Source organism: Macrobrachium nipponense, chromosome 20, assembly GCF_015104395.2.
Source record: "Macrobrachium nipponense isolate FS-2020 chromosome 20, ASM1510439v2, whole genome shotgun sequence".
Classification (NCBI taxonomy): domain Eukaryota; kingdom Metazoa; phylum Arthropoda; class Malacostraca; order Decapoda; family Palaemonidae; genus Macrobrachium; species Macrobrachium nipponense.
Window position 1 is genome coordinate 2,235,949 of NC_061089.1, and position 27,298 is coordinate 2,263,246.

Genomic DNA, 27,298 nt, shown 5'->3' on the forward strand with positions numbered 1-27,298 from the left:
GCTACAAAGTGTCTTAATTGATAAAGGGAGAAGTGCTTATCTAGCCTTAACAGCTGATCAGTGTAAAGACTACAAGGTACTTAAACACAGTGTCCTACAAGTTTACCAGAGTACTACAATGAAAGATTCAGAAATATAAGAAAAGATGAGAAGGGAACCTTCTTAGAATATGCTTACAAAGTGAAAAGGTGTTTTAAATGTTGGTTAGAAGCTGCTAAAGTTAAAACTTTTGATGACAGAAGAATTACTTGTTCTTGAACAGTATCTTAAGGGAATTTCGGAACATATAAGAGCCTATTTGAGAGAGAGAGAGAGAGAGAGGTTAAGAAACTTGACAAAGCTGCTACACTGAGTTAAGATTACAATATAATAAGTAGCAAACGCAATTGCAATGTCAAGCACCAGAATCAACAACACCCAGGTTTTAAGTCTCATCCAAATAACAGGAACAAATTTAATGGGAAACCTTCAAGTGATACTGCAAAGAGTACACAAGGTAATACACCTCAGCAAGCTAATATGAAATCCTCATCCAGTTTTTCAAGACAGTTTCAGAAACCTAATGTTGTCTGTTTCAAGTGTGGAAGAGTAGGACACTACAGTCAAGAGTGTTACCGGAATCAACAGCTGTCAAAGCCAGTTGGTCAAGTAGTGAAAGGTGACCAGGTGAAACAAACTACGAAGAGTAGTGTGGGAAAGAATCAGACTCCAGAGAAGAATGAAACTAAACAAGCTGATTGTTTAGCAACCAGTGGAAATATAACCTCAAGCAGTGAGTGGCTTAGCAGTGTAGAGGAGGCTTTTAAGCCATATATCTATGAGGGTATGCTGTCAACTCAAGGAGGGAGTGTGCAGGTACCAGTCAAGATATTACGTGATACAGGGAGTAACCATAGTGTGGTAGTACGTGGTGCTCACCCTCAGTTGGAAGAGTCTCTCAGGAGATTCAGTTATTTTGAAAGGTATAGGAGGAGAGGAAGTAACTCCTATATGTCGCTTACACCTGTCATGTGAATTGGTGACAGGGAATGTTGATTTTGCTGTAAAGGACTCACTAGCTGTGGAAGGTGTACATGTTCTGTTAGGGAATAAAGTTGGTGGTGGTCCATTTATTCCTTGTCCTTTAGTGACAGACAAACCGTTGAGGATTAGTCCTACAGTAGAGTTGAAGAATAACCTCCACCTGTTTCCTAGTCGTGTAACTACCAGAAGTATGAAGAGGACTGCGAGTGAAGAAACTGAGGATTTACACACCCAAGAAGGATCATGTGAAGGATCTTTGTGCTTAGAAGAATTGTTCCAGGGAAGTGATGTTTCCCCTAGTGCTGACCTAGAAGAGATTTCCCATGAAGAAGAAGACGACGACAACAAAGAAGAACAACCTGTTGTTCCAGAAGAGACTCCGAGTAGTCAAAGTGTTCCTGAAGACAGTAGTGAAACTACAGTAGCTGAGTTAGCAGATATTGAGAATTCAACCCTTGAAGTTGGTCAAGTGACAAGCAAGAAGGTAATGGACTTGCAGAAGAGGGATGCATCGTTAGATGATCTGTTCTTCAGAGTTTTTGATCAAGAAGAGATGCAACAAACTCCTACCTGCTATTATCTGAAGGAAAGTTTGCTTGAGGAAGTATAGACCTACAGATATACCAGGAGATGCTGTATGGGGCGAATATCATCAAATTTTGATTCCCTATCCACTGAGGAAGCAAGTGGTAGCAGTAGCTCATGAGTCTGGAGATATGGGAATCAGGAAGACTGTGGAGAAGATCATGAAATATTTTTTCTGGCCTGGACTTAACAAAGATGTTAGCAGGTTTTGTCATGAATGTCATACCTGCCAGATAGCTGGAAAACCGAATGAAACCATGAAGAAAGCCCCCCTACAACCTATAGAAGTTAGAGGAGAACCCTTTAGCAAAGTGATTATAGATATGGTTGGACCGCTGCCAAAGACAAAGAAGGGAAATGAGTATTTGTTGACAATAATGTGTCCTATGACAAGATATCCAAAGGCAATCCCTGTTAGAAACATATCTGTCAAGATAGTTGCTGAAAAACTTGTGGAGTTTTTCTCAAATTTTGGTATACCAGAAATAGTACAAAGTGATATTGGAACCAACTTTACTTCCAAGTTATTCCAGGATGTGATGAATTTGTTAGGAGTGAAACAACAGTTATCTACTGCTTATCATCCAGAGACTCAAGGTGCCTTGGAAAAGTTCCACCAGACATTGAAAAGTATGCTGACAAAGTATTGTTCTGAGTCAGGAAGAGAATGGGAAGTTGGTTTACCATTAATGTTGTTTGAAGTTAGGAGTGCTTATCAAGAAAGTATGGGATGTTCACCTAATGAAATGATTTTTGGAAGAGAAGTGATAGGACCGTTGAAGATTCTTGCAGAAAATTGTGAAGGAAATCAAGAGGAAATCCAAGGAGAGTATGAGAAGAACTTTAGAAGATTGAAAGAGATTAGAAAATTCTCTTTAGAAAATCTGAAAGTGAGTCAAGAGAAAATGAAAAGGAGATTTGATGCTAAGACTAAGTTGAGAAGTTTTAGTGGTGGCCAACAAGTGTTAGTGTTCTTACCTGTCAAGAGATTTCCCCTCACTAATAAATTTCAAGGTCCTTACAAGATAATTCACAAGTTGAGTGATAGAACTTATGTGATTGAAACACCAGAGGGAAGAAGACGAAGGAAGATACATGTGAACCTCTTGAAACCTTATTTCTCAGAAACTAAACCTGAAACTGTGTCAATAACACAAACAACTTCATCTACAAAAGACGATGATGGCTACGAATTGGGAGCTGAAAGCAAGATGAATAATTCTTCAATTTTGGAAAATTTGGAGGATAAATTGAAACATCTGAGTGCTGAACAAGGTGAAGACTTAAGTGAAGTGGCTAGAAGTTTCCCAGAAATTTTTGCAGATGTGCCTAGGCGTACTGATCTGACCAAGCATGAGATCAAGATTCAAGAAGATGGAAAACCATTCAAGCAAGGAGCCTATCGCTTATCACCTTATCATTTTGATGTTTTGAAGAAAGAAGTTGAGTATTTGCTGCAACATGGATTAGCAGAACCCAGTTTAATTCTCTTCAGTTCTCCATGTGTGTTAGTGAAGAAACCAGATGGTTCATTTAGAATGTGTACTGACTATAGGAAACTGAATTCCATCAGTGTGGGTGACAATTATCCTTTGCCTCTTATAGATCAGTTACTTGATAATATTGGGCAAGCCAAGTTTGTTTCCAAGATAGACTTGTTGAAAGGATATTATCAAATTCCCTTAGATGAGAATGCTAAGTTGCTGTCAGCTTGTATTACTCCTTTTGGACTGTATCAGTATACTGTTCTGCCATTTGGTCTGATGAATGCACCTGCAACATTTCAACAAGTGATGGATCAACTGCTAGGATCGATAGAAGGAGTAGGTGTATACCTGGATGACATCGTGATTTACTCTACAACATGGGAAGAACATCTGAAGATTCTGAGGTAAGTTTACAAGAAACTACAAGAAGCAGGACTAACAGTCAACCTAGAGAAGAGTGAGTTTGGAAAGGCAACTGTGCAGTATCTTGGGTTTGAAGTTGGGAAAGGCCTTCTTGCTCCAGCAAATGCTAATGTAAAAGGTATCCGTAAGGCTACCCCACCTACTACCTGAAAACAGCTACAGAGATTTTTAGGCATGGCTGGATTCTATCATTGTTTCTGCCAAAATTTCTCAGCCGTAGTAGCTCCCTTGACAGACTTGACTAGTCCCAAAGCTAAGTTTGTTTGGACTCCAGAGTGTCAAGAATCCTTTGAGAAGGTAAAAGCCATTTTAACTTCAAGACCAGTACTTCAAGCTCCAGACTTTAACAAGAAATTTGTGATACAAGTTGATGCTTCTGACTGTGGCATTGGAGCTGTTCTACTTCAAGAAGATGAAAATAATATCTACCATCCTGTGTGCTTCATGTCTTCAAAACTGAAAAAACATCAGAAGGAATACTCAACAATCGAGAAGGAAACTTTAGCCTTAATCACCGCATTGAAAAAGTCTGAAGTGTATGTGAACAAACCTAGGAATGAAGAAATTTTAGTGCTGTCTGATCACAATCCACTATCATTTATCCAGCAAATGAAAAACCATAATCAAAGACTGACCAGGTGGTCTTTGTGCTTGCAACAGTATAACTTAAGAGTGCAGCACATTAGTTGCAAAAACAATGTAGTTGCTGATTATTTATCTCGTTGCGAATTGTTGGATTCAACACCGTGATAAACAATCTTCTGGGGGGAGGTATATTATATGTTGCTACTTTCGAAATGCATATATCTTCTCCAAGACTGTATGAAATGTTATATATAGAGTTTTGTAACATTTTTCAGATTCCTTAGCTAGCTTAGAGTTATAGGATGTCATAAAATGTATGTTCAGATTCTGCATAACATAATTTAAAAGTATATAATGTAAAATGTAAAGAAAGAGAGAGAGATTATATTAGTCCATTCCGAGATAGAAAATGTTTTGGTATCTTTTCATCGCCTTGAGATTGGGGACCTCGAAGTCTCCGTTTTGTTATCATAACATGTCAATCTTAATCACACTTGCTCGCTTGAGTCTGTTTCGTTGAGTACATGTCTTTGTTGAGCAGACTGGTTTCATACGCGTACGTCTTTGTCGATAACCACATGCAGATTTCACGATTTTTCTGTAAAGTTACGTCATATTAAAAGCTTCTAAGAAGATTGCATCATATTTTGCAGGCCCAAAAAATTTTGTGCCAGATCCACTGTCCAGTTTCCGTAAGGAAGAAAGCATTCATTCAGACTTAAATCCTCAGTGTTCAGATATTTCTCTCTCTCTCTCTCTCTCTCTCTCTCTCTCTCTCTCTCTCTCTCTCTCTCTCTCTCTCTCTCTCTCTCCATAATTGATATTAAAGTAACGTAAAGATTTATACTTAGACATTGGTCACTCGTACCTTGTAGATTTCAGATTTGATATTTCTTAGAATTATTTAGCATTATTTAGTGCTTTTCGTGGAATCTGAACATACATTGTACAAGTGTGTAACGGCGCCTTTTTGAAATATTGTGAATTGGTGAAATTGTAAAACAAGCTGCAGCAGAAAGAAATTGGTACCAAGGTAACGTTTCATTTTATGTTTATTAGTTGCAACTAATAATTGCAGTGGTTTAGAGAACTAATATTTACAATGGTTTGAAGAATGATTTCAATTTTTACACATTGCAAATTTTTGTGTTTTGTGTTTGTTTCGTTTGAAGTGCATTTATCCATTTTCTTATTGAAGTGTTTATTTTTTATGCATTTATCCATTTTCTTATTGAAGTGTGTGTTTTTATTTTATGTTCTGTGTGATTAGTGCTTTTTACAATTTTGGTATTTTCCACATTTTTCTGTGTTTTCCTTTGCATTCACAATTTAATTAGCTTAGTTATTTTCATCAATTAATCGTTGCACATTTAATTGAATTAACACATGTAAATTAATTTGCATTTACTTAAAATTCTTTTCAAGTTTTTCTGTTGTTTAGCACTTGTGAATTAATTTCCAAATTTTAATTATTGCCTAACGCTTTTGAATTTTGATTGAATTAATTTTCTTGAATTTTGTGATAAATTAATTTTGATTTAATTTTACTTAATTGACTCAAGAATTAATTAAACTTTGCTTTGTTTTCAAGTAACAGTAATTTTTCCTGATATTATGAATTTCACTTATAAATCTTGAGTTTGATAATAAATTTTTGTATTTAAAATTTTTATAAGTGTTTTCTTGTACACCAGTGTATAAATATGATTTGCTTAGGTAGAAACATAGAGTGGTAATTGAGCCATTTTCCCTCAATTTACCTGAAGTGACTTAGAATCAAGGAAGTACTTACACTTCTGAAATCAGGGAAATACTTAGACTTTTAAAGTTGTTGATGGAGTGATGCCCTTTAATTAATTTAATTACTTACAAGATTACCTCACATCTGTTTTGATGAACTTAAGTCTGATTTTCTGCAATACTGGTAAGTTGTTTAAGGGATCACTGTTGCCTTTAGAGTATTCAGTCATTTAGTACCTGTGATGAAGGTTCAGGTGTCTGGCTGTTGTGAGGTAACAATTAATGAATGGTAAGTGTAGTAACCAGATACTTGGCCCTTTGTCACAAGTATTAATGGTACCCAGAGACCCGGGAAAACAGATTTCATTATCACTCTAGTATATACTGGTGGTGTTAGGGATATATTTTGTTAGGAGAGTGACCATATAGTTTTTGTTTTGCATTTATTCTATTTAATGTAAGTTGATAACTTAGAGAAAATGGCTCAGTTCAAGATTCAAGAATTTTTAGCAGCCCCTTCCATCCAAGTGTTATCTGAAACCACTCTGACTAAGGCACAGTGGAGCTCTTTGGCAGTGGCATGTGGTGGTTGTGTCTACTAGTATGGTAAAGGCACAAATAAGATGTATTGCTATGGAATCATTGATAGACTCTGGTAGAATAAGTGATGAAGATGAGTTAGAATTGGCTCAAGAGTTGTTGAATGTAGCATGTGCAGATCTTATGAATAAACAAGCAGAAAAGAACGAGAAAAGTGATGCAGAGTTAGAGCTTAGACGCACTGAAGCAGAAGAAAATTTGATTAAGCTAAAAATGCAGGGCTGAAAGAGAGAATTCAAGCTGAAAGAGAAAGAATAGACAGGGAAAAACAAGAAAGAAGAGAAAGAGAAGAAGAAAAAGCAGCAAGAGAGGAAAGAGAAAGAGTAAGGTTTGAATGGGAGATGGAATTGATAAGAGCTAGATCCACAATACCTGTGACACCGTTTAACCCTATCCAAGGTAATCAAGACCCTGTTATATGATGTAGTAAGAGTACAGAAGTTAATCCCTAAGTTTACTGAAGAAGCTACAGATGAGTTTTCTGATCACTTTGTGAAAGTGGCTTCAGGTATGGGATGGCCAGAAGATAAATGGTCAGTTTTGCTACAAAGTGTCTTAATTGGTAAAGGGAGAAGTACTTATCTAGCCTTAACAGCTGATCAGTGTAAAGACTACAAGGTACTTAAACACAGGAAAATACTTAGACTTTTAAAGTTGTTGATGGAGTGATGCCCTTTAATTAATTTAATTACTTACAATATTACCTCACACCTGTTTTGATGAACTTAGTCTAATTTTCTGCAATACTGGTAAGTTATTTAAGGGATCACTGTTGCCTTTAGAGTATTCAGTCGTTTAGGTCCTCTGATGAAGGTTCAGGTGTCTGGCTGTTGTGAGGTAACAATTAATGAATGGTAAGTGTAGTAAGCAGATACTTGGCACTTTATCACTCACAATATATATATATATATATATATATATATATATATATATATATATATATATGTATATGTATGTATGTATGTATATTCGTGGGGATGCACGCCAGACCCCCCTTGAATAGTTAGAACCCGCGAATAGTTGCAACCCCTATAAAAATGCTGAAAAACAGCCTATTTTGTTAGTTAAAACTCAAGAAAAACCCACTAAAAAATTTTTTTACTTCGATTTTTTAATAGTTTTATCACAAAAAGTGCATTTTATGATGAAACTGATAAAAAAAACCCAGGAATTTGTGGATATTTCTCATAGAAAAATACTGCAAATATGTGAATTTTCCGTGAATAATGCAGGGAAACATTCCCAAGAGAAATCTGTGAATGTGCGAGTCTGCGAATCCGTGAACGCAAATACGGGGGGTCCACAGTATATATATATATATATATATATATATATATATATATATATATATATACATATATGTATTTGTATATTAGACATATATATATATATATATATATATATATATATATATATATATATATATATATATATATACATATATGTATTTGTATATTAGACATATATATATATATATATATATATATATATATATATATATATATATATATATATATATATATATATATATATATATATATATATATATATACAGGCATTCCCGGGTTACGACGGGGGTTCCGTTCTTGAGACGTGTTTGTAACCCGCCAAAAATCGTCGTTAGCCGGAAGATCATAAAAAATCCTAAGAAAACCGTACTTTTAATGCTTTAGGTGCATTAAAAACTATGTAAACTGCATTCTTATTGCATTTTGCATCAAAAAACCTTCAAATATTTATTATTTTGCATTTTTGGTGTCATATTTCTTGTGCTAGATCAGCTTTGTAGGCGTCGTAACCCTGGAACATGCGTCGTAACTCTGGAAATAATTCCTGATGAATATAATTGAAAAGCGCCTTAACCTCGGAACGTCGTAAGCCAAACCCTTCGTAACCCGGGGACTGCCTGTGTACATAGATATATATATGTATGTATATATATATATATATATATATATATATATATATATATATATATATATACAGTGTTTCCCCGTGAATAGTTAGAACCACCACTAAAAATGCGTATAACTGCCTATCTTGAAAGTTCAGATACCAAATGTATACCTTAAATAACAACCTACTTCAAATATACCTAAAATTACTTACCTATTACTGTATTAATCTTTGAGGTTATATTATTAATATCATTTCAAAGTCATCTTAAACATTTTACCATTAAAAATATATACCTACAGTCAATAAGAGAGAGAGAGAGAGAGAGAGAGAATGACTCCTAGACTCTGACTCCTTCCCCTCCACCAATTTGTATATCACATTGTCATTTACTCCTCCACCCACCTTCCTCCACCCACCTTTCTCAAAGTGAATAAAAAGACTGGGAATCGCTATTTTTAATTAATCTTATTAATATTCGAAAATTAGTTATAAGGTAAATCCTTTATTTATACAACAAAACAAATAAACATACGTAAGTAAGAGAGAGAGAGAGTAATGTAGTAATGTACTTAAAGATATACTCATACATACACTTACAGCCCAAACAGAGGGCGAGAGTTACCACTATGACTTACGTATCTCGTGTGGCAAGAGAGAGAGAGAGAGAGAGAGAGAGAGAGAGAGAGAGAGAGAGTTATCCTTATTTAAAAGAGTGAAACGCATAGATTATTGTGATTCTTTAAAATACTATCATATATGAATTTTGAAATTAGTTATATTATTATTATTATTATTATTATGCAAAAATATTAAAAAACATATTGACATGTACCATAGAAATTCTCTCATCTCAGTAAAAGAAAGAGAAAGAGAGAAATTGCATGATCTGATGTAGGCAACACACTCCCCCTCCTGTCACATTACTTGATATATTTGAAAGCTGTTGGACCCCAGCCATCTCAGCATGGCTAACTGGAGTTCAAAGACAAGATGCAGGGTAGAATGGATTTTCTTTCATTCTTACATATTTTTTTTTTATTTATAAACTAAAATCTTGCTAATTCACTTTACTTTTTTAAATGAATTTATATTATTGCTGTTTACATTAATATTGATATCTTGAATATTAGTAAATCATTTATTTATCATACAAAAAACATACATCTCCGTAAGAGAGAGAGAGAGAGAGAGAGAGAGAGAGAGAGAGAGAGAAGAGAGAGAGAGAGAGAGATTAGGTAGTATTTCTGTAAAATACTTTCACATATGATTTTTTAATTACAGTTATTATTATTTTTTTTTTTGCTCTATCTCAGTCCTCCAATTCGACTGGGTGGTATTTATAGTGTGGGGTTCTGGGTTGCATCCTGCCTCCTTAGGAGTCCATCACTTTTCTTACTATGTGTGCCGTTTCTAGGATCACACTCTTCTGCATGAGTCCTGGAGCTACTTCAGCCTCGAGTTTTTCTAGATTCCTTTTCAGGGATCTTGGGATCGTGCCTAGTGCTCCTATGATTATGGGTACGATTTCCACTGGCATATCCCATATCCTTCTTATTTCTATTTTCAGATCTTGATACTTATCCATTTTTTCCCTTTCTTTCTCTTCAACTCTGGTGTCCCATGGTATTGCGACATCAATGAGTGATACTTTCTTCTTGAATTTGTCAATCAATGTCACGTCTGGTCTGTTTGCACGTATCACCCTATCCGTTCTGATACCATAGTCCTAGAGGATCTTTGCCTTATCGTTTTCTATCACTCCTTCAGGTTGGTGCTCGTACCACTTATTACTGCAAGGTAGCTGATGTTTCTTGCACAGGCTCCAGTGGAGGGCTTTTGCTACTGAATCATGCCTCTTTTTGTACTGGTTCTGTGCAAGTGCCGGGCATTCACTTGCTATGTGGTTTATGGTTTCATTTTCGTATTGCACTTCCACATATGGGAGAGATGTTATTTCCGTCTATCGTTCTTTGAACATATCTTGTTCTTAGGGCCTGATCTTGTGCCGCTGTTATCATTCCTTCAGTTTCCTTCTTTAGCTCTCCCCTCTGTAGCCATTGCCAATTGTCTCGCTGGCTAGTTCTTTAGTCTGTCTCATGTTTATTGTCCGTGCATTGGTTTGTTGTGCCAGTCCCTCTGTTCTGTCTGTCTTTCTCCTGTCTCTCGTATATTTTCTGGGTCTTCGTCTACTTTTATTAGTCCTTCTTCCCATGCACTCTTTAGCCACTCGTCTTCACTGGTTTTCAGATATTGCCCCAGTGCTCTGTTTTCAATGTTGACGCAGTCCTCTATACTTAGTAGTCCTCTCCCTCCTTCCTTTCGTGCTATGTATAGTCTGTCCGTATTTGCTCTTGGGTGTAGTGCTTTGTGTATTGTCATATGTTTCCTGGTTTTCTGATCTATGGTGCGGAGTTCTGCCTTTGTCCATTCCACTATTCCTGCGCTGTATCTGATTACTGGCACTGCCCATGTTATGCTTTTTATCATATTTCCGGCGTTGGGTTTTGACCTGAGTATCGCCTTGAGTCTCTGCATATATTCTTTCCTGATCGTGTCCTTCATCTCTTGGGTTTTTTGTTTTATATCTCTTCCTTCCATTATTCCCAGGTATTTTGTATCCTGTCTCATCTATGTGTTTGATGTTTGCTCCCATCTTGGAAGCTTTTATCCCTTCAGTTCTCGTTTACTTTTGCCTTTTTGTATGTTGACTAAGGCGCATTTTTCTATTCCAAACTCCATCCTGATGTCCCCAGATACAATCCTTCACAGTCTGAATTAGGGTATCTATTTCCTTGATGCTCTTACCATACAGCTTGATGTCGTCCATGAACATCAGATGGTTGATTCTGTTGCCTCTTTTCTTAAGTTGGTACCCGGCATCCATCTTCTGTAGTACTTTTGTCATGGGAATCATGGCTACTACGAAGAGTAGTGGGGACAGTGAGTTGCCCTGGAATCATCTCCTGATATTAAACCTCTGCTAGTCTTATTCCAGAGCTTGTAAGTATTGTATTCCAGTTGCGCATTGTATTTTTGAGGAAGCTGATGGTATTTTCCTCTGCCCCAATATATTTTCAGGCATTCTATTAGCCATGTGTGTGGTATCATGTCGAAGGCTTTCTTATAGTCTATCCATGCCATGCTTAGGTTGGTTTTCCTTCTCCTACTGTTTTTCATTACCATTTTGTCTATCAGGACTGGTCTTTTGTGCCCCTACACTTCCTTCTGCAGCCTTTCTGTTGGTGGGGGATGGATGGTGTTTGTCTCCTCTAGGTAATTGTATAGCCTTTCACTGAGGATACCTGTTAGTAACTTCCACATTATTGGTAGGCAGGTGATGATAGGCCTGTAGTTACTGGCTATATTTCCCTTACTCTTGTGTTTTTGTACGAAGGATGTTCTTCCTGTGGCCATCCATTTGGGTGCTTGGTGATTTGAGATACAATGCCGGAGTTGTTCTGCTATTCGTGAGTGTAGGGCCTTGAAGTTTTTGAGCCAGTCTCCATGGACTTCATCGGGACCTGGGGCTTTCCAGTTTGGCATTTTCTTTAGTTGGTGTCTGACTGTGTCTGTCGTGATCTCTGTGAATCTTTGTTTTATTCTCCCTGTTTCTTCTTCCTTGACTTCCTGGAGCCATGTTGCATGTTTGTTGTGTCGATACCGGATTGCTCCATATGTTTTCCCAGAGTCTCTTACTTGGTTCGACTTCAGGAATTTCTGGGTGGTTGTCTTCCCCTCTTAGTTGGCTGTATAGTCTTTTCTGGTTGGTACCGAATAGTTTGTTCTGTTGGTATCCCTTATTCCTGTTCATGTACCGTTGGATCTTATGAGCTTTGGCCTTAAGCCTCTGTTTTACATCTTCTATTGTGTTGTTTAGTCCCCTCTCTTGTACTTTGTATTTCTCGTTGAGTTCCTCCCTTTTTTGTTTTTCTTGCTTCTTAGGCCTTTTTTCTGCCATCTCTTTCAGTTTACTCAAGTCAAGATCTCATCACCATGATTTGCTTTTCCAGGCGCCTTTTCCAAGGAGGTTGCTGTTTTGGTTTCTGTTGGGTTGGTTGTGCTGGTGGTGTTGGTGTTCGAATCCCCATCAGTTCTGCTACTAATCTTGCTCCTGCATTATGTCAAGTTATTTGTTTCTGTGATACTGGTGGTGTGTATTATGCTCATTATTTCATTGACCTCACTTGTTTTCTCCCTTAATTTCTTGGTGTTGTAGGCTTTCATGGAGGGGATCTTTGTTCTCTCTGTATCTGGCTTCATCCATTGTCTAATCTTTTCTACCCATTCTGTCCTCTCTGTTACTTCGTCGGCGTTTCTTCGTGTGTCGTTGTTTGATACCTCATCATCCCTGTCGTCTTCTGTGGCATCGTCTCTCAGTTCGTCTTTGTGTAATTCGTTGTCGTGTGACATTTCCCTTTCCAGTTCTTCTCTTTCTGTTGGGGAGAGCCAGTTCTTTTTCTTTATGTTCCTTACTTGGTCTGCCAGCCTCTGCTCTGTTTGGGGGGTGTTATTCCTCTCATTCCAGATGTTGACCAATCTTCTTCTATATCCTCTCTCCCTCGGGTTGCTTCTGATGTAGCATCTCCATATCTCCTTATTTTCTTCTCTTGTCCATTTCTTCCTTTTTGCCTCTGTAGCTCCAATCTCAGGCTGTTGACTACTGTCGTTGTGGTGATCAGTTGCTGGATGACGACCTCCAAGTACCTGACCGTCTTCCCTTTCAATTGGGTTGAATACCTGGTTGCCGGACGAAGCTCCTCTGTTGCCAGAGGTTCCATTTACGTCGTTGTCGTTTATTCCTTCATTTCTTTCCATCATTGCTGTGATTTGCTATTTAACCCATAGTTGACCCCTACCCCAGCAGGATAGTTACTCATTTACAGCTGAGTAGACTGAGGAAATTATGGTAAAGATCCTTTCCCAAGGAATCAACGCCGAGGAGAGCGGTCACCCATCCAACGACTGACCAGCCCCAATGTTGCTTAACTTGACTTAAGTCTATTGACGACCTAACCCACTCCTCCACGGCGCCACTTTATTTTATTATTATTAATATTATTATTATTATTATTTTATTATTATTATTATTATTATTATTATTATTATTATTTTGTGTGTGTGTGTGTGTGTGTGTGTGTGTGTGTGTATGTATCACAGTCCTCCAATTCAACTGAGTAGTATTTACAGTGTAGGGTTCCGGGTTGTATCCTGCCTCCTTAGGAATCCATCACTTTTGTTATAATTATTATTATTATTATCATCATTATTATCATCATTTGAAAATATTAATAAACATTATACATACGTGTACCATAAAAATCTCTCATCTCAGTAAAGAGAGAGAGAGAGAGAGAGAGAGAGAGAGAGAGAGAGAGAGAGAGAGAGAGAGAGAGAGACACTCCTCCCCTCCTGTCACATTACTTGATATATTTAACAGCTGTTGGTCCTCAGTTTGATACCTGGAGTTCAAAAGAAAAATGCATGAAGACTGGTATTTCCTTCATTCTCACAATATTTTTTAATTCATAAACTAAAATCTTACTAATTCACAGTAGTATTTTCTTTATTGAATTGATTGCTCTTTGCATTAATATTAATATTTGAAAATTAGCAAATCATTTATTTATACAAAAATCATACATCTCTGTAAGAGAGAGAGAGAGAGAATTATTATTTATATTATGTGATACCATTTAATCTTATTAAGCTTACTAATACAGTATTGATCAGTATTAATATTTCAAAATTATTAAATCATTTTTGTATAATAAAAATTTATTTAGGCATACAAAGAACATCAAAATACACTAATTAGTAATTACTTATTGTCGGAAAACCCCACGAATAGACGCATTCCCGGCAAATAATGGGTAGATATGGTCCAGAGAGAAATCAGCGAATCAGTGAGTCCGTGAATCCGAAGAACGCGAATAGTCGAACCCTGCAAATTTGTGGACTCATGATTCGCTAACTTGCCTATTCACAGATTTTTCTATGGGCCGTTTATAGCCATTATTCATGGAAAATTCACTATTCGCAGTACTTTCCACAGAGAAATATTCACAAATTACTGTATTTTCACATGATTTTCATGACTAAAACTACTTTTTGTGATAAAACACTTAAAAAATTCAGGTATAAGCATTTTTAGAGGGTTTTTATGTTTTAACATCAAAATAGGCAGTTCTAAGCATTTTTTGATGAGTTTCAAGTATTCATGGATTTTAGCTATTCACAGGGGGGTCTGGTACCCATCCCCTACGAATACGGGGGTCTGCTTTATGTCTTTTAATGAAATATGGATTGCTGTAACAACATAAAAATAGACTAAAATTCCAGGAAGTTCACAAAGCCATCATCAGTCATGTCACACTTTTTTTTCTTTTTGCTTTGATGTAGGCTCCATGACGGGACTGGAGATAGTCAATAACAGAGCTTGTAACTCAATACCAATGAATATAGTTATTTTTTTTATATTTTACCACAGTTTTATCAGGCTAGCATTCATTACAAAAATATGCTAGTATACAAATGTCAGAAATACACCTGCAACTTAAATTTAGCACTCTAGTATGGACATGTTCTTGTAAAAGAAATAAATAAAAAAAAAATATGTACATTAACAAACTAAGTTATTTAACTTTTTTAAATTCCATGACAATGATTCAAAACTGTATAAAACAGATGCATACCTTGTTGCCTTCGTAATAAGCAGTCAACTAACTGGCTTTTGTCCTCAACAGCTTTTGCTAAGTTTTCCAGACAAAGACGTAAGTGCCACATACATCCAAGTCGTGCATCTATAACAATGTCAGGCTGTGGAAAAGTACTTTGAAAAGTTACTTTGAAGCTCAAAACATGTGCAAAAACTAAAACTTTATTCAGATATTATGTAAATGAATCATACAGAACACTAAATTAAATTTCACACATTACAATCTAGTACAAAGTAATAAGTTTTAAAAAAATCTAATAACCTCAAAAGCCAAGGCTGTAAACCAAAGCCTAACATAACCTTAGGTTCCCACCTGTAGTAAGCAGCCTTATATGCATGAAAAAGATTTGAATACTCAAAGAGAATAAAAATTCTCCTCAAGTAAGGTAAGATTCCAACGTTTTTCACCTGCATAATTTTGTGGATACTTTAAAAATTAATAACTGTATGAAATTAAAGGAGAGGGAATGTGTGACAACCTGTACAATACACATGAATATTTAACATACCCAACTGAAAAAGAAAGAAAATCTCCAATATGAATCATGTCATTATAGCATTAGGAGAGATGGTACAGCATCCAAATCATTCATGTGGCCAACCTGCCTAAGACATTAGGACCATTCAAGAGTCCAGATTTGGCATAAATGGTGACAGATTAACCAAAAGGAATGATTAATATCTATTGAAGTCAGTGGCATTGTTGGCATATACTATCTTCTTATCAAGACTGAATTAGTCTCCATATACATACATCTTTTTCACCTCTGACAATCTTATCAGGAATAAGGAAAAATGATTTAAGATTCTTTCCATTTACTTTTTCTTTTTCTAGTCGATGTACCGTATCCCAACCTCTCGGTAGCATCACCAGGACTGGATTAGAACTGCCGAAAGCAGTCATCAGTTAATGGCAGGGATCAGTTCCCAGCTGAGCGCCAATAACTGAAAATCATCGATAACGGGAACATCACAGTAATTATGGTAATAAATAGCATTTACAACGTCGTAAGTGCTGACTGACGACAATAAACTGCTTACTGATACCGACAGACCATATATAGACACCAATCAACCACTTACTGACGCTGAAAATTGTTTACCATCACTGAAAATCTGGTTAACGATGTCGTTAGCCAAGCGTTGTAAAACCAAAATGCCATTTCCTGATGCTGCCCATAAGTGGGGACTGCCTATGAGATTTTTATTACTGCATGGGATGCTTGCATTTTAAACAGGACATCACTGTGGTGCTGAAATTGATTGGTGTTTCTCATTCTCTCGCTGGCAGTCTTTGGGATGCAGCATGGGCATTCCTGGTGTTCCTTAGATGAGTCCTATGTTGTAGCTTGCAGCCCAAGGGTGTGATTCCCATCTCTGGCTGATAGTCGTAATTTGCTTCGCTGTTGGTAGTCACGTCCAGGCGTTTTCTGTCACTCATGTCTCCCTTCGAATTCTCACGGAAATCCTTGAAGAAGGCCGTTGAGTATAAACTCATAGCTGTTTGCAATATGCGGAGTCAGGCTTCGCTGTGTAAGATCTCTGTGCTTTCTAATAATTCTTCTAGTGTTAGTTTACGGTCATGGTTATCTACACAGTGTTGAAATATTGTCTCATGGTTGCAGGTGTGCTTACAATCATCTGCGCAGAGTGGTAGTGGTGTGACCTATGTATTAATTGCTGAGGGCTTGACATGTCCCTTCATTTCCTTCAAATTTGTACAGTTGAACACCATTATTGGCGGGGGTTGTGTACCACAACCCCCCGAACGAATAGCTTAAGTCCGTGAATACTTGACACCCCTCTAAAAACACTTATAAGTGCATATTTTGATAGTTTAACAATAAAAAAAAACTCTAAAAATGCTTCTACTTGAGTTTTTAATAGTTTTATCACAAAAAATGCATTTAGTCATGAAAATACAGTAATTAAGGAATATTTCTCAATGAAAAATTCTGCAAAAAGGAGAATTTTCCATGAATAATGTGGATGTACTACATTCCACAGAAAAATCTGTGAATAGTTGAAACTGCGATTCCAGAACCAAAAATAGCTGACACAGTAGTATTATATTGGTCGACCCCACATCTCTCTAAGGGGGGCTATGCTATTTCGGATTACAAGGATGCTTAATAGGTTCAGGAGGTACTAGAACACGTAAGGAAATCCTCTCAAAAGAATCGTAGGTGTCATACTGCTGGCAGTTATTCTCATCCTTGAACTGGCGGTGACATGCAGCTTTGTAATATGTACTCAATATGATGTTTCTCCATGAGGTAGGTGTCATCACTGGTGTGCTGGCATATATGTCCAACTGTTTTTGTAAGCAAACTCCTGTTAGATCACCATCACATCCATTATTAGTTATGGGCTGCCTAACACATCTGAGCTCTGCAAGAGTAGCTTTCCATGCAGAACAGTACGTAATTGCACATCTCACATATACAACTGCCACAGAGCATCTGTAAGCAGCAGGGCATTTTTAGCTCGATGTATATATAAAGTGGTCCCCCTGCATTCGTGAATAGTTGGAACCCGTGAATAGTTGGAACCCCTATAAAAATGCTTAAAATCTCCTGTTAGTTAAAACTCAAGAAAAAGCCACTAAAAATTTTGATACCTGGTATTTTAAAAGTTTTATCACAAAATGTGCATTTTATGATGAAATTGATAAAACAACCATGAATTTGTGGATATTTCTTACAGAAAAAAACCACCAATAGGCGAATTTTCCGCAAATAGTGCAGGGAAATCTACCCGAGAGAATTCCGCGAATGTGTGAGTCCGCAAATCCAGAGAACGTGAATACAGGGGTCCACTGTACACACGCGCACACACACACACACACACACACACACACACACACACACACACACACATATATATATATATATACAGTGTTCCCCCGTATTCATGGTGGATGTGTACCAGACACCCCGTGAATAGTTAGAACCACCACTAAAAATGCATATAACTGCCTATCTTGAAAGTTCGGATACCAAATGTATGCCTTAAACAACATCCTACTTCAAATATACCAAAAATTACTAACCTATTACCATATTAATCTTTGAGGTTATATCATTAATATAATTTCAAAGTCATCTTAAACATTTTACCATTAAAAATATATACCTACAGCCAATAACAGAGAGAGAGAGAGAGAGAGAGAGAGAGAGAGAGAGAGAGAGAGAGAGAGAGAGAGAGAGAGAGAGAGCATTGAATGGCAACATCATATATCTGACCATCAAGAGTGAAATTATGAATTATTCCTGAGACAGAAAGAATAATAATGGGAGAGAGAGAGAGAGAGAGAGAGAGAGAGAGAGAGAGAGAGAGAGAGAGAGAGAGAATAACTCCTAGACTCTGACTCCTTCCCCTCTGCCAATAGTATATCAAACTGTCATTTACTCCCCTGCCCTCCTTCCTCCAAGTGGATAAAAAGACTGGGAATCACTATTTTTTATTAATCTTATCAATATTTGAAAATTAGCTATAAGGTAAACCATTTATTTATATTACAAAACAAATAAGCATACGTAAGTGAGAGAGAGAGAGAGAGAGAGAGAGAGAGAGAGAGAGAGAGAGAGAGAGAGATGTTATTGTTTAATCTCATTAAACTTAATATTATTTGAAAACTAGTACTGTATATTATTATTTCACCATAAAATGTAGTAATGCCCTTAAAGATATATTGTATACATAAACTTCCATGCCAAACAGAGAGCGAGAGTTACCACTATGACATGCGTATCTCATGTGGAGAGAGAGAGAGAGAGAGAGAGAGAGAGAGAGAGAGAGAGAGAGTTATCCTTATTTAAAAGAGTGAAATGGATAGATTATTGTATTTCTTTAAAATACTATCACATATGAATTTTGAAATTAGTTATATTATTAATATTATTATGTGAAAATATTAATAAACATATACACATGTACCACAGAAATTCTCTCATCTCAGTAAGAGAGAGAGAGAGAGAGAGAGAGAGAGAGAGAGAGAGAGAGAGAGAGAGAGAGAGAGAGAGAGAGAGTTATCCATATTTGAAAGAGTGAAATGGAAAGATTATTGCAGTATTTCTTTAAAATACTATCCCATATGATTTTTGTAATTACAGTTATAGTATTATTATTATTTGAAAATATTAATAAACATATTATACATACATGTACCATAAAAATCTCTCATCCTTCGGTAAATAGAGAGTAGAGAGAGAGAGAGAGAGAGAGAGAGAGAGAGAGAGAGAGAGAGAGAGAGAGACTCCCTCCCCTCCTGTCACATTACTTGATATATTTGACAGCTGTTGGTCCTCAGTTTGGTACCTGGAGTTCGAAAGAAAGATGCATGAAGACTGGGATTTCCTTTATTCTTACATAATTTTTCTATTTATAAACTAAAATCTTACTAATTCACTTTAGTATTTTCTTTAATGAATTGATATTATTGCTGTTTACATTAATACTATATTGATATTTGAAAATTAGTAAATCATTTATTTATCATACAAAAAACATACATCTCTGGAGAGAGAGAGAGAGAGAAGAGAGAGAGAGAGAGAGAGAGAGTTATCCTTATTTTGAAAGAGTGAAATGGAAAGATTATAGTAGTATTTCTGTAAAATACTATCACATATGATATTTGTAATTACAATTATTATCATTTGAAAATATTAATAAACATATTATACATACATGTACTATAAAATTCTCAAATCTCAGTAGAGAGAGACCTTACCTTACAGACCTTACAGTTCGTTCGGGTTGCCCCAGGTCCCTCAGTGTGAGGCGCCTCTAATGCCTACCAGAGAGTTGCTAGTACATCTTCCGGTATATTTTGCATCTTCCAATCTTGGATGGTCTGGGATGCAGTTTAGATATTTGTCGAGCTTATTCTTAAACACATCTACGCTCACTCCTGATATATTCCTCAGATGAGCTGGCAGCACATTGAATAGACGCTGCATTATCGATGCTGGTGCGTAGTGGATTAATGTCCTGTGTGCTTTCCTTATTTTTCCTGGTATAGTTTTGGGCACTATTAATCTACCTCTGCTTGCTCTTTCTGATATTTTTAGTTCCATGATGTTTTCTGTTATTCCTTCTATCTGTTTCCATGCCTAAATTATCATGTAGCGTTCTCTTCTCCTTTCTAGACTATATAATTTTAAGGATTGTAGTCTTTCCCAGTAGTCAAGGTCCTTAACTTCTTCTGTTCTAGCTGTAAAGGACCTTTGTACACTCTCTATTTGTGCAATATCCTTTTGATAGTGTGGGTACCATATCATATTGCAATATTCAAGTGGACTACGAACATATGTTTTATAAAGCAAAATCATGTGTTCAGCTTTTCTTGTTTTGAAGTGCCGTAACAACATTCCCATTTTTGTGGCTTTACATTGCCAAAAGAATTGCTATTTGTTGATCATTGCATAACATGTTCCTATTCATCATCACACCAAGGTCTTTAACTGCTTCCTTATTTGTGATTGTCATACATTATTAGGTCCCTATATGCATATAGCTTTCCTTCTCTGTCTCCATAATTATTGATTCAAATTTATCAGAGTTAAATACCATCCTATTTACCTCTGCCCAATCATATACTTTGTTAATGGTCTCTTTGTAGAGCGTTCCTATCTTCATCACAAGTAATTTCTCTACTTATTCTTGTGTCATCAGCGAAACTACTCACTACCGAATCCTTAACATTACTGTCTATGTCTTCAATCATATAACAAACAGTATTGCAGCTAACACCGTACCTTGTGGCACACCGGATATTACCTTGGTTTCATCCGATTTCTAATCGTTTGCAATAACTTATCTGTTTTCTGTTGTGTAAAAATTCTTTTAACCATCTTCCTACTTTATCCACGATATTGTGTTTTCTAATTTTCTTCGCTAATAATATTATGGTCTACTTTGTCAAAGCTTTTTTGCAAAGTCTAGATAAACCACATCTGTTTCATTTCCGCTTTTCATATTTTTGAATATGTTCTCACAGTGGACTAACAGTTGGGTTTGTGTACTTTTTACGGGTACGAACCGTGTTGTCCTATATTGAACAAATTATTTTTTATTAAATGTTTCATAATATTTTTCTTCATTACCCTTTCATACACTTTCATCAATATGTGATGTTAGACTCACAGGCCTATAATTACTTGCCTCTAGTCTTGATCCACTTTTGAAAGTAGGGGTGATATATGCTAATTTGTGCTCATCATAAATCTTGCCTGTATCTACACTCTTAATAATATTGCAAGTGGCTTTGCGATAGAATGAACTACTTTCTTTAACAAAATAGCAGGAACTCCATCAGGCCCTGCAGCAGCTCCATTTTTAATTTCATTAATTGCCTGCACAATATCAGCTTCATTAATTTCTATGTCAGTTAAATATTCACTATTTTCGTCCCTTACTTCTATATCATTATCTTCATTATCTATTCTAGGGGTGAATTCTCTCTTATATCGTTTTGCCAGTATGTTGCAAAATTTCCTTTTTTTTCATTCGTTAATTCTTCCCTTCAATTATTAGAGGGCCTATTTCTATTCTTTTATTCATCTTTTTCGCGGTATGAGTATAATAGTTTGGGGTTTTGCTTGATATTTATTAGGGGTTTTTTTTCCAAGTCCCTCCCGTTTTCATTTTCTTTTGATTGTATCTCTTTTGTTCTGCATTTTCTATCTTACTTTTTAGTTCTATAACTTTCCATGCATTTTTTTCTTTTGCAAGACCTGCCTACCAATAATGTGGAAGTTACTAACAGGTATCATCAGTGAAAGGCTATACAACTACCTAGAGGAGACAAACACCATCCCCCACCAACAGAAAGGCTGCAGAAGGAAGTGTAGGGGCACAAAAGACCAGCTCCTGATAGACAAAATGGTAATGAAGAAACAGTAGGAGAGAAGGAAAAACCAACCTAAGCATGGCATGGATAGACTATAAGAAAGCCTTCGACATGATACCACACACATGGCTAATAGAATGCCTGAAAATATATGGGGCAGAGGAAAATACCATCAGCTTCCTCAAAAAATACAATGCGCACGGAATACAATACTTACAAGCTCTGGAATAAGACTAGCAGAGGTTAATATCAGGAGAGGGATCTTCCAGGGCGACTCACTGTCCCCACTACTCTTCGTAGTAGCCATGATTCCCATGACAAAAGTACTACAGAAGATGGATGCCGGGTACCAACTCAAGAAAAGAGGCAACAGAATCAACCATCTGATGTTCATGGACGACATCAAGCTGTATGGTAAGAGCATCAAGGAAATAGATACCCTAATCCAGACTGTAAAGGATTGTATCTGGGACATCAGGATGGAGTTTGAATAGAAAAATGCGCCTTAGTCAACATACAAAAAGGCAAAGTAACGAGAACTGAAGGGATAAAGCTACCAGATGGGAGCAACATCAAACACATAGATGAGACAGGATACAAATACCTGGGAATAATGGAAGGAGGAGATATAAAACACCAAGAGATGAAGGACACGATCAGGAAAGAATATATGCAGAGACTCAAGGCGATACTCAAGTCAAAACTCAACGCCGGAAATATGATAAAAAGCCATAAACACATGGGCAGTGCCAGTAATCAGATACACGCAGGAATAGTGGAATGGACGAAGGCAGAACTCCGCAGCATAGATCAGAAACCAGGAAACATATGACAATACACAAAGCACTACACCAAGAGCAAATACGGACAGACTATACATAACACGAAAGGAAGGAGGGAGAGGACTACTAAGTATAGAGGACTGCGTCACATCGAAAACAGAGCACTGGTGGCAATATCTGAAAACCAGTGAAGACGAGTGGTAAAGAGTGCATGGGAAGAAGGACTAATAAAAGCAGACGAAGACCCAGAAATATACAGAGACAGGAGAGACAGAAAGAACAGAGGACTGGCACAACAAACAATGCACGGACAATACATGAGACAGACTAAAGAACTAGCCAGCGATGACAATTGGCAATGGCTACAGAGGGGAGAGCTAAAGAAGGAAACTGAAGGAATGATAACAGCGGCACAAGATCAGGCCCTAAGAACCAGATATGTTCAAAGTACGATAGACGGAAATAACATCTCTCCCATATGTAGGAAGTGCAATACGAAAAGTGAAACCATAAACAACATAGCAAGTGAATGCCCGGCACTTGCACAGAACCAGTACAAAAAAGAGGCATGATTCAGTAGCAAAAGCCCTCCACTGGAGCCTGTACAAGAAACATCAGCTACCTTGCAGTAATAAGTGGTACGAGCACCAACCTGAAGGAGTGATAGAAAACGATCAGGCAAAGATCCTCTGGGACTATGGTATCAGAACGGATAGGGTGATACGTGCAAACAGACCAGACGTGACGTTGATTGACAAGGTCAAGAAGAAAGTATCACTCATTGATGTCGCAATACCAAGGGACACCAGAGTTGAAGAGAAAGAGAGGGAAAAATTGGATAAGTATCAAGATCTGAAAATAGAAATAAGGAGGGGGGTATGGGATATGCCAGTAGAATCGTACCCATAATATAGGAGCACTAGGCACGATCCCAAGATCCCTGAAAAGGAATCTAGAAAAAAACTAGAGGCTGAAGTACTCCAGGACTCATGCCGAAGAGTGTGATCCTAGAAACGGCACACATAGTAAGAAGAGTGATGGACTCCTAAGGAGGCAGGATGCAACCTGGAACCCCACACTATAAATACCACCCAGTCGAATTGGAGGACTGTGATAGAGCACACAAAAAAAAAAATAAAAAAATAATAATAATAATAATAATAATAATAACTAATAATACTAATAATAATAATAATAATAATAATAATAATAATATAACTGTAATTTCAAATTAAAAATTAATTCCCTCTCTTTTTCTAAATATTTCCCTACCTTCTCTCAACTCCAGAGAAGCTCGGAGGGGAAGCTGTCAAAATATGTCAAGTAATGTGACAGGGGAGGGAAACAGTGCCATATAATGGTCAATGATTTTAATGGTTTTTTATCAAGGTTTCTATGCAATCTCTCTCTCTCTCTCTCTCTCTCTCTCTCTCTCTCTCCTCTCTCTCTCTCTCTCTCTCTCTCTCTCTCTCTAATGAGATCATTTTTATGGTACATGTATGTAATAAGTATTATTAATATTTTCCAATAATAATACTATATGTATAATAATAATACTATAACTGTAAATACAAAATTTATATCTGAGTATTTTAAATACAATAATCTTTCCATTTCACTCTCTTAAATACTGTAAGTACAACTCTCTCTCTCTCTCTCTCTCTCTCTCTCTCTCTCTCTCTCTCCACAAGATATGTATGTCATAGTGGTAACTTTCTTTCTCTCTCTTGGCTGCAAGTGTTAGAAGTATGCATGTATGTACGTACGTATATACCTTTAAGGGTACTAACGTTTAAGATTACTTTGAAATTATATTAATGCAATCTCTAAGATTAATACAGTAATATGAAGTAACAAATATTCAATCAATGTTTTTATTTTGTTAGTGTAGTCATAGGGTAATTTGTTTATTTGTTTTTCATGTAAAAACCTAACAACCCTATCAATAGGTTGTTCAGTTGTTTGGATAATTAAAGGAATTGGTCGGACACTTGTTTGCTTTAATTTTGTTCTCGTCATTCCAATTTTGAGTTAGTTCTCCCCTAACTCCTGTGTGGGACGCCGGAGCTATAAAATCTGACCGATTAAGTGTATTCAAGCTGTCCTCCATATGCCGTAGTGAGGGATAACCCAAGTCAGACACAGGGTGAAGAGCAAGCCGTAATTGGGTGGAATGGTTAAAATACCTGGCGGAGTTGGGTACTCCGCCGGGTAAGGAACATATAATAGAAGGTGGATGTCATGTGTAATAAAATATGCATGCAACGAAATCCCAAAGATAGGTCGGAGCCTTCACATATCTAATGAAGCAACGCTATCCCGAGGTCGGGTCCAGCGTGTGCCGGAGTCCTGAGGCCGCTGAAGCGGGATGGGGAAGGGTGGGCTTCCTAGATAGTGAGAGGGATACCCTACCTAGTGGGTGGAGGGGTGTCCCACTCTCCCGTGCCTGGTGGCCAACCATGGCTCAGTCGAGCGAGGTAACCCCCCCCCCCCTTCCCACTAACAGCGCGGCAGAGTATGGCAGGCCTGTTCACCGAGTGTGCCCCCCAGTGAATCCCTTCCCCCCCACCCCAGGAGACTCGGATGGGAGCAAGTCGTCACTCCACCGAAGTGGGTGAGCGAGGGGGGGGGAGGTGGGGAGAGCTGGGAGGGGTCGGTAGCAAGGTGGCTCGTACGCGATCGGCTGGGGACACACTCTGCCGGGTGAACAGTCACACGGTGTGAGAGGCCAGTCGATCTAAGAAGGCCTAGGCCAACTAAGTGCCGGCTATATGGAGAACACATAACATAAATATCCTGTCCTAACACGGGGGGAGGAGCAAAATAAAAGGGGAGTGAGAGAGAAAGAGAAGGTCCTTGAGAAACTAGGTTAAGCGAAATCCAATGAAGGAAATGCTAGCCTAGAAACTTAGAGCGGTTTAGCCTAGATGCCGTAATGAATGATCGAGGGGCAAGCGGCCAGGGTGGCTCAAGGACGGAGTGCTACGAAGGAACTAGGGTCCTTCGTAAGGCAAACAAGACAATAGATCCTATCTTACTGATAAACAAGGGTTGATATGACAACCTCCATGCAAGAAAGGAAAGCGAGCGCCACGACCGAAGGCATGCAGTTCGGAAGTAGGCTATCCCCCGTGAACAGACTAAAAAACTTAAAACAACATGGCAAATGCATCTTAAAATAAATATATATAGAGTACTGCTGAAGTGCAATCGAGACCAATTAGTATGGGAGACCAATTGGTGCAAGAAAGCAGGGAATCATCACGCGGCTGGCGAGCAAAGAAGGCGGCGTGGGACCGGCAATGCACGCGGGACCGGCAAGCAGTGTTACCGCTCGCACATATAACCTAAGATAATTTGGCATAAAATGTCAAAAACCGTCTCAAAATGATCCCAAACATTAAACGCAGTACTTAACTTGGATGCAGAAGCTTGAAGATCCATGTTGATGATGAGAGATAATCCAAACGAGCGAAAAACACAACACAAGGAAAAAATGCGTGTGGTGTGAGCGATGCTATTGAAAGGAATGAAAACAAAGGCGCTAGTCGTGGTAGTAGCAGGTAGCGAGGCCTTGCATTGGCTCCTCTGTAGACGAGGGATATTGAGGAAGGGAGAACCTAAATGGCAAGGGACCTCTGTTAGTGGTTTCCACTCGACCCAGATACCAGACACCTTTATTAAAGGTGAGCGAGCCAGACTATTCTGGCATTACTATTTTAGTTTTTCTCTGGTAATTATAGCAATATTTTACCTTAGAAATGAACACTAAAGGAAGTAGTTCACTGGGCGACACAGGTCCTTGCCCAGAAATAGATTTTTCCTTCATCAAAATCCCTTATTTATATCTACAGCTAAGTTTTTCCTGATCTTTTGGTGTTAGTTTTGTGTGTATTGGGCTTTGGTTTATTGTTGGTCTTGTTTAGTGATATTGAGTAATGACTGTCACTGTTTGTTTATTTATATATGAAATGTATTATCAATGTAACCTTGTGTCTATTTTAACAATCCTTTTGTAGTAAATCAATACTATGAAGCAGGTCATATAATAGTTAGAGTCAGAAAGAGTTGGGTTTGTTACAATTATAATAATTTAAGGTAAATTTGATGTAGGATGTTACATAAGATACATTTAGTGTTTCTCTCTCTCTCTCTCTCTCTCTCTCTCTCTCTCTCTCTCTCTCTCTCTCTCTCTCTCTCTCTCTCTCTCTCAGCAAAAGAATTGACAGACAGACAAATAGATACTTGTTCAGCACTCACTTTCTCTCTTCTCTGGAAAAGATAGTATATATATTTAATGGAGGGGAAGAAGTGTTGCCTATAGAAGTTCAATTTCAATCTTTTGATATCGTAAGGATTATTCTCTCTCTCTCTCTCTCTCTCTCTCTCTCTCTCTCTCTCTCTCTCTCTCTCTCTCTCTCTCTCTCTCTCTCTTATTGGCTGTTTATATATTTCCAATGGTAAAATGTTTCAGATGACTTTGAAATTATATTAATAATACCAATTCAATGGTACATTTGATGTAGGATGATACTTTAAGTATACATTTGATATTTGAACTTTCAATTAAGGTGCTTTTAGAAAATGGAATATCCAGTTGTTTGTT

The 27,298-nt window shown here is 37.4% G+C and overlaps 1 protein-coding gene across 1 annotated transcript in view; it reads right to left on the reverse strand.

Annotated features, from left to right (window-relative positions):
• Positions 1–27,298, reverse strand: part of LOC135221624 (regulator of MON1-CCZ1 complex-like) — a 317,999-nt gene that overhangs the window by 99,618 nt on the left and 191,083 nt on the right. Inside the window, exon 8 of the mRNA XM_064259288.1 lies at positions 15,035–15,158. Within this exon, the coding sequence (XP_064115358.1) occupies positions 15,035–15,158 (124 nt within the window). The remainder of the gene's footprint in view (positions 1–15,034; positions 15,159–27,298) is intronic.